Source organism: Cynoglossus semilaevis, chromosome 18 (assembly GCF_000523025.1).
Source record: "Cynoglossus semilaevis isolate Cse_v1.0 chromosome 18, Cse_v1.0, whole genome shotgun sequence".
In the NCBI taxonomy this organism is placed as follows: Eukaryota; Metazoa; Chordata; class Actinopteri; order Pleuronectiformes; family Cynoglossidae; genus Cynoglossus; species Cynoglossus semilaevis.
The window spans coordinates 2,890,401-2,902,425 of NC_024324.1; the positions used below are offsets into that span (position 1 = coordinate 2,890,401).

General features: G+C 44.0%; 1 protein-coding gene across 1 annotated transcript; it reads right to left on the bottom strand.

Annotated features, from left to right (window-relative positions):
* Positions 1-2: 2 nt before the first annotated feature.
* Positions 3-12,019, bottom strand: kiaa0319l (KIAA0319-like ortholog; the record flags this gene model as incomplete). Its single annotated transcript, XM_008331173.1, is given in 25 exon segments — positions 3-190; positions 293-384; positions 531-621; positions 718-840; positions 1,194-1,336; positions 1,434-1,593; positions 1,860-1,998; positions 2,084-2,235; positions 2,638-2,786; positions 3,127-3,159; positions 3,161-3,257; positions 3,694-3,817; positions 3,963-4,085; positions 4,184-4,289; positions 5,167-5,299; positions 5,425-5,517; positions 6,077-6,164; positions 6,252-6,349; positions 6,708-6,809; positions 7,872-8,100; positions 8,175-8,231; positions 8,416-8,684; positions 10,353-10,470; positions 10,680-10,856; positions 11,705-12,019. Coding segments are annotated over 23 exon segments (2,883 nt in total), but the record flags the coding sequence as incomplete, so codon positions are not given.
* Between the last annotated feature and the right edge of the window lie 6 nt (positions 12,020-12,025).

Sequence of the window (12,025 nt, forward strand, 5' to 3'; positions counted from 1 at the left end):
TCTTCTCTTTGCTTTTTGCTCCTGACGGGACCTTGGCCGTTCCTCACGGAGCCGTTCTGAGGTCTGAGGAGTTGTCCTCGCTCCTGCTCCATCCATGGGACGCCGACGTGTCCTTCATCACTGTCCAGGTCTGAGTCCGAGTGCATGAGAGCGGAGGAGGTGGGTGCAGGGACTGGCTTCATACGAGACGCTGGACAGAAGGAAGAAAAAGACAGAAGCAGAGTGACGTCAAAACACTGATGAGTAACTTCATATTATTAGCCTATATGTTCAAATATTTAATGAATCTCACCAGCTCTGGGCACCTGGAGCTCCAGAGCGTCCCTCTCCTCTGCTTCCAGAATCTTGTATCGACTTTTGCTCCTTCGCACTTTGCTCTTTCGTCTTAAAGAGAAGGAAATAAAAGACATTCAACACGTCGTCTGTCGCTGTAGTAGAGTGTGAAAAAAACAACCAAAACCTGGAAAACTGATTAACCTCCATCCCACATCCAGAAAATAAATTCAATCCTGTTACAGAACTGAACTCACCTGTTACAGCAACACACCATCCCCCAGGTCACTGTTGCTATAGCGACAACAATCATAAAAGACGCTATAGTCACGTAGAGAACGCTCCACTCTGAAAAACAAAAACACCAAACATGTCAAAAATGACCAATGTCAAAGATGTTTCTTAAATATATATTTTTTTCTACATGGCTCTGGTTCTTCTCACCACAATTGGTCTCTGCGTCTCCAAACTGAACTCTGATGAAGTTCTCCATCCAGAACGGGTGACAGACGCAGCGTCGAGTGAAGGAGTCACAGTCGCCGTGGCTGGAGCAGTTCAGCTGACAGACTGAGGACGAAAAGGAGAGAGAGAGAGAGAGAGAGAGAGAGAGGTAAAAATGATGGGTTTCAAATCTTTGACCAGAGGTCATGTGACTCTGGACTGTTGCTGATGCTGACTCACAGTCAGCATCAGCAACAGGAAGTTCAGTTTCTCAGAGGAAGGAGAGGAAGAGATAACAGTTAAAAATAAAAACAGGAAAATCACACACTGCTCAAGGACCTTAGGGGTTTTTTGCCTGAGTTGAGGACTTTACATTAAACCATATTTGTTATTACTGAATTGTAATTACTGAATTATAATTATAATAAAATTATACAATGAAGTGACAAACATCTTGGCAGCAACTTGTCAATACTCACTGACTGTGTCCACTCGACGGGCTTTGAAAATGAGGAAGTCGTTTTTCTGCTTGTGCAGTTTGTTGCGGAGACCAAGTGCAACGCTGTGACCGGACAGTGGAGGGCGCCCTGGACCACCAGACACCAGGAAGACCAAACGAGTGCTGAGGAGGGGAAGTAAAGGATGAATAAAAATGAAATTTGTGAATGTTGGGTAAAATAAATAAAATATATAATCATATATGACCATTAATGCCTCACCTGTGCTCATTAAATGCACTGATCTCTCTGACAATGATGTCACTGTCGAGCACGCCCAGTAAGACTCCGACCTGACGCAGCAGCATGTCACGCTGATGCTGGGTCACCTGAGACACAGGAACCTCAAACACCAGCTCCACCAGATCACGCTCCCAGATGTCTACGAAGAAAAAAAAATAAAACCACAAAGCCTGAGCTCCACATTTTAGCCTGAAATGTAAAACAATAACCTGTTTTTATTTAGTCTACCCTTTAGCTTATTAAGTTACATTTGGCACGATTTAAGGCTGACCTGCAGCTACATCTAAGCTAAATTCACTCATTGTGAAAACTGAGACAAAATAAAATCTTGGACACAATGTGATTCGAAGACAACACTTGTGTGATAACAATGGCAACAGACATGTGAGCGGTGTGTGTCTTGACCTGGTTTGACCTCCACGGTGCCTCGGTCACTGCTGGTCTGTCCTTTACTGTCGGTCACAGTCAGACTGAAGCTGTACTTTCCTGCCACCAGGTTTCCCAGGAGCAGCACGGGCTGATGGTCAGAGTTATTCAGAACCTCCTACAGGAAACAAAGAAAAACGTGAGTATACAAAAAAAAAATCCATCCCATTTTCTCCAGAGAAGACATGGATGCATCATCTCACCCCTGCAGCAGGACTGCTGTCGTCTCTGGTCCACAGGTAGGCCACTCCACCTTTGTCGTCAGTGGAGTGGGATCCATCCAGAGAAGCTGTTTTGATGGGCAGAAGGACGACTGGACCGGGAAGAACCCGGGCCACTGGAGGCTGGTCCAGTTCTGGAGGGAACAACAGAAACCACATCTGATTTGAAGTCATTTCACAGACAGGGGGGAGGAGGGGGTGGGGGGTTGGTTCATGCACATAAGAGGAAACAGAAGATGTACAGGATTTGATTTGACTGTCAGTGGATTTGAAAGGTGATGTGGAAATGTGAAGACAGATCCAGGATCTGAAGGTGGAAAATGGTCAAACCAGAATAGAATAAGTATTATATTATATATTAATATTATTATTCATCATAGTATAAAATTAACATTTGACAGTTTTTTTTGGTTTAAAATGACAGTTTGAGGTCGTAACTGAGCTACAAACACAGCTGTTATCAGAAAAAAAGTTCTAAAAAGTACTTGGTCTCGAGCTGAAGCTGCTGGAACTCAGGATCTTGTTCAGTTCCTCACCTTCTCTGACGATGACAGTGACCGTGTCACTGCTCTCCAGCTTCCTCTCGTCCATCACTGTCAGTGTGAACTCGTACTGGCCAACCTCCAGACCAGTCACCGTGGCAACTGCAGTGTCTGCGTTCTCGATCTTCACATCAACAGGACCACTGGAGGAAGAAAACATCCGCAGTGACTACGAGTGACTTCATTTTTGGGAAATAAGAAATACATCAACAGGACCACTGGAGGAAGAAAACGTCCGCAGTGACAGTGAGTGACTTCATTTTTGAGAAATAAGAAATTTTCATTCTGCACCAGAATGTGTTGACATTTGAAACATAGATCCTGATTGACCTGATTATAATTTTAATATTTGGATGAGGACTTATCGAGTCCTCAGGTCAGGACTAAAACTTTTTAAAGTCGACTACAAAATTACTAGCATGTTCCTTTAGTTGCTGAAAGTCTCTGTGTGTAACTGTGTGGACAGTCCTGTGTCCAACTGACCTGGCCTGTCTCCAGTGGTAGGAGTCGATCTTCATCGTCGCTGCTCTTCCTCCCGTCCAGTGTGGTCCGGTCCACAGGTAACGTCAGCTCCTTCTCTGGTCCTGCGTCGGCCACTGGGGGTTTATTGTTCTCTACAGGTCGCAGTGTTGGAGGGAGAAGGATGGAGAATAAAATCACACGTCCACATTTCAGGTTTAACAGTTAAAACTTAGAACAAAACACAGAATCCAACCTTCAATTTTACATCGTCTGACCTGGGAACTCATGTCTTAAAAGATAGTTGTCTTGAGTGTTTGAGATAGAAATAAAAAGTGCGGACAAGACATAACATAAAGTTTGAAGTACAGAGGAAGAGATAAGCCAATGTGGAGACAGCTGTGTAAACATTAAAGTCAGATGACGTTGTGGTTGGAAGTTTACACCAGGACAAAGTAGAACGACTACAGTCGGCTTTTTCTTCCACGGGAAAACATTATTTTTGGCAACAAAATGAAATAAAAAAAATGAAATCAGACGAACAAGTTGCTGAAAACAGAGAAAAATGTCCGTGTCTGCTCCACACTGTACCTGGCTGAACAATGACAGTGACCTGGGCGGTGTCCTGCTGTCCGGCTGAGTCAGTCACAGTCAGCTGGAAGGTGTAGTCGCCCTCCTGCATGGCCGACAGCTGCAGGGTTGGTGTCCGTACGCCCTGGAATTACACACACACACACACACACTCTTATCTTATCTGCTCTAATGAAGTGAACCATCGGTTGGGCCATAAAGGTACACGACCTCTAATGAAGTGAACCATCGGTTGGGCCGTGTACGTTTATGGTTCTGGAGGTTCTCACCTGCATCTCCACCACTTTGTCCTTGCTCTCGGGGCTGAGGGACCACTCGTAGGACAGGGAGTCGTGGTCGTCGGTGCTTTGGTTGCCGTTCAGAGTGATGGAGTTGCGTGGCAGCTGGATGACCTGGATTAAACCATAACAATATTAAATGTTGCTTGTTCAATACACGGGTTGTGTAAACACGTGGTTTTGTATGAAGAAAAAGGTGTCAGGAACTGGACCTGGTTGGGGCCCGCGTTGGCCACAGGCCTGTAGTCTGTGGCCTTGTTGACAGTGAGTGTGGCCTGTGCGGAGTTTGAGGCTCCGTCAGAGTCCGTCACTGTTAGACTGTGGAAACATCACCGTGGTTCAATATGGAGAACAGATAAGTCAATATTTTCTAATCAGACAAAAGGGCAGTCACTGACAGTTAATAAGAAATGGATGAGATCATCCTGTGTCAATACTTGGTCAATATTTTTCTGATGCAACAATGAGATGTTTTTATGTCTGTTGACTTTCACACACACACGTCAACTAGGCCTTTAAATACTTATTCTATGTTGTTTTTTGTAAATAAAAAGTACATCTATTAGTAAATGTAACAGCAGTAATTGATGTTTATCTTTGATAGTTTTGCTATAACTATGACAACATGAACATAAAGAGTAATTTCCAGCCGTCACGTGATGAGTTCTAGTAGTCAAGCGTTAGTCATGGATTACACCAACATCAATCAGTAATGTCGACACAGTCAGCCAGCAGGAAAACAAAAGCTCACGTGACTGCACTGAAATGACCTCCGCTGTCACCAGATCTCAATCCATTAGAGTGTCATTGGAATGTGGTGCAACAAGAGAGTTGCATCATGAACGTACAATGCTCAATTGTGTCGCCTTGGCCCGACATCTCTGAAGAATGTTGAGTTTATGCCAAAAAAAAACTCAAACCTCACACTGTGAGTTGTACCTAATAAAGTGAACACTGAAGACCTTTGACTTAATTACTGGTTCAAAATCTGGTGCAAAAGAAACATTTTTACTTCAGAAAGATCTAATTTAGTGGAAAATAAAGACTAAAGCAGACCAGAGTGAACAGTAACATCTGGACTGTCCAGGTGGCAGACAGTGTTAGTGATTATTTTCTTTCTTATTTTTACTTCAGTGTCCATTTCTTATATACAGTCTGTGGCTGCAGCATGAGTCTGAGAGGTACTGGGCAGTACTTGAAAGTGTAGTTTCCAGGCACCAGGCCGGTGAGGGTGAGGACGGGGGTATCAGCAGAGACCTTCTCCTCCCTCAGGGGACCTTTGACCTCTTCCCAGTGCCATGCAACCACCTTGTCGTCATCAGTGCTCTCTGAAAAAAGGAAAAGAAGAGAAATTATCTTTCAAACTATAAACATCATGTGATGAAACAGTCACATGTCTCTGCTGGCTTTAATTGTGTGTGTGTGTGTGTATCCAAGTGGGTGTGAGACTCACGACTGCCGTCAATCACCGTGGAACTGGTCGGCAAGGATATTTCCTGGAACTTTGGAGAAACTTTGGCAGCAGGCGGTTTGTTTACCCTGGGCTCTGTGGGGCAGAAAACAAGAAATTCACTCTCTGGATGACTCACAGTCACAACAACAAGTGTGTGTGTGTGGGCCGACAGACGTCTCGTTTCCAAATGTGTGTAGTGTAGTTTTTTCTGAGTCAGCAGCTCCAGAGTGAATCCCGGTCATTTAGCAATAATCTGCCCATGAAGATAATTAGCCGCAGCGTTAGCGTTATTCACAGCCTGCTGCTGCAGATGGAGGACGGCTCTGCAGGTAATTGGTCTGTAATGGTGTCATTAAATTACCGACTCAGTGTCCCTCTGTTTTAATGAGAGTCAGTTTGTCACTGTCTCCTCGTGAACAAGCTGATTATGTTGGTGCGCACAATACAACAACAAAAAACGAGAATTGGTTGTTTATTCAGATTTGTAGTAAAAAAACAAAAGAAAATAAATAAATAAAAATAATTTAAAGACGTAAAATCATCAGTGCTGACCTTTTCATCTCCTTTATAAATATGAGTGGAGGTATGTATTGCAATATATGTGACTTTAAAGGCACAGACACCGAACTGCAATTCCTGGACTTTGGCTCACCTGGTTTGACTGTGACGTTAACGTAACCTTCGCCGTGAGCTCCTTCCCCGTCTACCTCCACCTCAAACTCGTACAGACCTACAGTCAGCTGAGCGGGAGAGAGGAGAGAGAGTGCGTTCTGTATTCAGTGTGGCTCCAGCTTCACGTGTGTGAAAATGAAAAGTGTCGTCTGTACCTGGCTGAGTTTCAGCGTCTTGCTGTGCTGCCCTTCCATCTCTCCGCTGTAGTCTTTGGGGTGTGTTATCAAATGCCAGTCAAAGCCATAGTTAGAACCTGCACAGATTGAGCCACATCATGAGTGTCTGTAAAACACATCTCAGGATTTCATGTAATAGTCAAACATCGTGCTTTTTCCTAATTTGGACGACACCATTCAGACTTCGTGTTCAGACCTGAACACCAATAAAACTCGTCACATGACATCATCTCTGGCTTTTCACGTCCTCAGTACAAATATGCACAGATGACATTTCAAAATTATTTCAAGGAGACTATTTGCACAGATATGTGTAACAACTGAGGAACGAAAAGAGAGCCAGAGTAAATACAACAGAAAAGTCTGATGACGACCACAAATAAAATCAGAAAGAAATGTCATCCATGTGTTTATTCCACACTGTCACGGTTTTACCTGGTGAAGGTGGAGGCACCACGAAGGCGTTGAGCTCCACCTCGCTGCGGGGCAGTGTGACCTCCACACTCTGTCCTGCTGACACCACCAGCTCCTTCACTGCTGCGGAGAAGGACACGTGATCAGAGCTGAAGTCAGAGCAGGGTCACTGCCACACCAGGGGTCTAATATGATGTGATCAGACTTCACACCACTGTCACAGCTGTGCCACAATCTTCCACTGCACTGTTCCGATGAACTCTGTTACTTACAGTAGGAGTATCAGTGGTGAGAATGCAAGTACAGGAACAATGTTTACAAACTGTTGTTCATATTTCTCAGTTGATGAATGACAGAAAAGTTATTTTTTGGAAAAAAATATTTTAGGTTTTTAAAAAAATATTTTCTAAAGCAAAAAGATTTATAATTTGCATAATCTTCACTCGTATTCAAACACCACAGAAACAAATGCAAAGACTGTAAATTATTCACCTAAATATCCTGATTTGACCCACCCAGAAAACAAACGTTTTCGTTAGCACATTCAAATCAAATAAGTTCTACATCCATCCATCTATCTATAAACACGTGGGCCACACCACATGGTCCACATCCACAGACTTTCTGGTTGTGTCATTGTTCCAGGTACATTAACCCTCCTTGGAGGGAATCTGAGCCTCATCACTGAAACTGTGGACTCAGGCGTCAGGTGATGGTAACTGGAGCTCTGCTCCTCTAGCGTCACAGATTCTTGTTGTGTTTATTTTTTTTCTTGTTTCCAAGTCTTATCTTAACGGACAACAAACCTGCTCAGCTTGTTTATTCCTGCCCTGTTGAATCAACAGCAGCTGAGCCCAAGAGCTCAACACACTGATCTGTTTTGCACACTATTGTTTCTCAGAAGTGTGTGGCCACTGCCTTTCAGGCAGGAGAAACCGATCCTGCAGGTCAGGCCTGTTTCAATAAACCCTGGAGTGTCTCGAATCATTCCTAGTCATTCAGAAAACATGCTACATGTTATCTGGGAAAAAAAACACCCGAGTCACTGAGAGGTTCATCTGTGTGACAGTGTTCTGGAGAAACACCAGATAAAGCAAACACGGAGATGGAATCAAAAAAAGGTGTTTTATATGTTTAGTGGGTTAGGGTTCCCAGACTCCAGCAGGACGTCCCCGACATGCTTACCAGCCTTTGTTGGAGACGTGATGGCAGCAGAATCGGCGACTGTGGTCACGTCGTCATCATTGCCGTTGGAAGACGCTGGATTTTCAACAGTTTTCACAGAAGTTGAGTTCTGTTCGGACAGAGTTTGAGCGGCGTCCAAACTCCTGTTGGTGTGTTTCTTTTGGACGATCTTGAGGTGTGCAACGAGCGTAGTCTTATTGGGGAGCGGTGATGCCGACATAGGATATTCCTGCAGAGACAGTCAGGGGTTAAAGAAAAGTCTAAATCTTTTTTACTTCCATTAAACTGAACATTTAAATTCACCCTGGTTTCGAGGTCTCTTCTTCTCCGTCTGAAGGATCCTGACTGCGGCCCACGACCCTACACAGAAAAGTACAAAACTAAAAACATTAGTCACCAGAAAAGTACAAAACTAAAAACATTAGACATTAGTTGGGATGTCAGAACTTGTTGTGAAAAAACATACTTTTTCCTTACTTTGAGTTCTTAAGTAAAATTGAGTAAAAATGAGGTGAAATTGTTTTTTTCAGAACCAGGGTCTGACCTTTGACACCAGCTGAAGGAGGCCTAGTGACTCCTGGTGAGTTTGAGGCAGAGAAGTGATGGAGCAGCCCCTCCTTTTGGAGCAGCTGAGGAGAACGCAGCTCCCTCCGATGCTCCACACGGCGCCGCAGCTTGGATGTAAACAGCAGGTCTCCCAACACGTGGCTCCGCCTTTGCCGCTCGCAATAGGGTACCAGCCAAAGCTGACGGTGCTGCTCCAGTGGATCCCCAGTACCCCACCGCTCACCCTACACAGATCTGCAGACACACCTGGAAACAGAGATGTGGAAGAAAATGAGGATTTTTGAAGGTGACGTCAACAAGAAGAAGAGCAGCGCTGCAGACGACCCTTGTATTTTAGGTTAGTCAAACAGAGAAACACACCAACAAACGTGCACCAAGGACTCGGTTCAAATAGTAGAACAGTTTACAGTGACCGATGCATGAAGTGTGTTTCCTGACAGAGAAACGAAAGGGTTTCTCTTCTCAGAAATTAAAAAAAAAAACACTATGCAAATCCCACAACTGCTCTGAAATGCCGACTGAGCTTCATTAGGATTTCTCCCCTTCACTGCCGTGTTGGCCGGCGTTGGAAAAGTCACTGAATCCAAACCCAGTCCAGTGAATTCCAGCCTGTGATACTGAACCAGTTGGGTTCAGAATGTGACTAAATGTTTCTGAGAAAAGGCCGATGTCAGACGTGAGGAGTGAGGAGTCAGCCAAGCTCAGCAGCAGAGAAAGGAAGTGAGCGTTACTCCCTGACAAACAAGACGCTGATTAAAACCCAGATCACAGTGAGCAGCGCAGCAGGAGCAGACAGACCGTGTCAGACCAACATCAGCGGCGCAGTGACCTGGGTATAAAATACTCTCTCTCTCTCAGGCTGCAGTATCAGTCCACTGACCAGGAGGAAATATTTGCTTTACAGGCTCGTAAAATAAAACCCTACTGGTTTTTAAATACCACAGTGGGTCTTTGTGTGATGTCATTCAACTCTGCTGGAGTGGATGGTCACAGAGAGACAGAAACCAGAGGAACAGTAGCTCCAGATCAGAGGATTTTAAGAAGGAAGTGTTTTTGTTTCTGTTATTTTATTTTAATGCTTTTTAATCTTCATTTTCACGTGTACAAACCTTGGTCTTTTCCAATCAGGTTTATCAAAGGTTAATTTTCCGTCTCAGCTACAGAGAGAGGACGAGGACACTGAGGAAGCTACATCCCAGAAAGACATGACGCAACAACAATTATCAATAAGTGCTTTAAGAGCAAATGTGGAACTGATGGGAAAAACTCAAACAAAAAAATGACAAAATAGAGACACAATCTGTTAAAACCATCTCAGAAATACCTAGTGCTGCCATGGCAACGCTGGAGCCAGGGGTGACTTTATGGGATGCGTCAGTGTTAAAAGAAGTCTGGAAAAACACGTAGGAAAACACACTCACACAAAAGAGCTCCAGTCTGTTTGGTAAGGGGGTGTCATCCTGGGTCCGGTTCACTGTTCTGCTGTCCCCAGACCCTCAATGTGCCCGCACACACACACAGACTCACACACAAACAAAGTGTCTCTCCACAAGGCTCTTATTGTCCTGCTTCACATTGTGACCGACTGAGTGGGCTCAGGGCACCAGCAGAAACACACACACACACACACACACAGAGCCACAATCCCTCTGTCTGTTTCTCAGATTAGACACACACATTAACTGTAACCTCCATGAAAGAAGCTAAAATCCTGTCAGTGTCACAGTCAGACAGGGAGACGGATGAAGACCCGCCCTGTGTCATCAAAGGTGTGTGTGTGTGTGTGTGTGTGTGTGTTTGTTGCTGCAGATCAGAAGCGGAGTCGTTACAGACACAGATGTGTTTCCTCATTAGTTCTGAGTCAACACTCGTGTGTGTTTGTTCTGCACATATTAACAGAGTGGCTCTCATCACCTGTGTTCAGAAGGCAGAGCCACAGGAGGGTCAGCGGCAGGAGACGCAGGTGAGAAACGCTGCAGGTGAGCAGCTTGTCATGAGCACAGGACATTCTCAGTGAGGAGTGAATGGAGATCTGTAGAGAGAAGAAACACTGCTGCATCACATGTCACAGAGCAACAAACACCAGAGGACAGAACAAACGACCGCTTTAGTCTTTGTCTTTAAAGTAGTTAAATATAACAAATATTTCACAATAAACAAAGGTAATGGTCTAGTGTTAACTCGAGTTAAACTCAAGTTGAGTTAGAACATGGATGAAGCCACTTGTTCAGGCGAGTTTACCTCTGTCCCCACCAGGTGTTACTGAAGAAAACAGAAACAGGAAGCTGAGAGAGACCGAAAACTTAGGTTGGCGGCGTGCAGCCACGAGGTGTCGGATGGAGACGGACCAACTCCAGCGATGTGAGGAAAAAATCCAACATGGCCGCCGCTGGGTGTTTCACAGACTTAAGTATGATGCTGGAAACAGGACAAAGGGGAAGGAAATGAAATATACACGTATATCAACACAAAGTAACAAAAAAACATTTAGACATATGTATATAATCATGTACAAAAACACACACACATACATATGTGTATATACACACAAACAAATATATATATATTGAATATGAATTATTTACATAATGGATAAAAAGTGCTACTAGTCTAATGGACGTGAGCCTCACATTAACAGATCACACATCTCCTTTACAGGATCTAGCATGACAGCTGATTAAAGAAGTAACAAAGAATAGTCTTGTGTCGACAGCATGTTCTTTCCTGCAGGAAGTGTGAACAGGAAGTTTCTCGCTTCAAAGTAACTACCACAGATAAGAAAGTACGTAAGAAAACCTGTGGTACTGTAGTCGCAACCAGTCTGTACAACATTTTATTTATGCAAGAACAGTAACAATGATTTTTTTTTTACTATGTAAAAGTGCTGTAAAAGTCCTGAATACATGTAGGGACAAATAACCTTCATGTGAACAAATCACTATCAGGAATATTTACCCTAGGCCATGGTGACTGGTGGGTCAGTCTAAAAATACACACACACTCTGTGTTGACTATGCTGGGCTGCAGACATTATTAATTTCTCTACCTTCTGGTTTATTAAGCCTGGAAAATGTTATGTCTGAGGGGGAGATGTTTTCATTTTCCCTGATTGTATTTGTCAGGAAGGGGAATGAAAAAGGTACAAACTGTAAGTAAAATAAACAGCATCATTTGTGGTTAAAAAACACGAATTTAGCATTTGATGGCAATTTATTTTATTATTATCACTGTTTTTAATTCTTGTTTTTTTAGATTTAGATACAAACCTGTTTCATCTGTGTCCGTGTGAAAGTCTGTGCTTCGGCATGAAAACCACTCCCACCTCAGCAGCTCAGACCATCTCCAAAAACCAAGACAGAAAAAAATAAATCCAGGTGGTGAAATAATCCAGGCTGAAAATGGGAGCCTCAGTCCCTACTTTGAGCCACGGTGCTGTGGGTTTTCTTCCTCACGGAGCAGTAAATATCCAGACTGTGCCACGGCAGCACTGACGCTCAGGTGCACTCAGTCACCTGGACTGATGACAGCTCAGCTATTACCTGCTCTCCAACGGTCTGTGGTCCCTGGAGGAGTTCCTGGTGAACAAC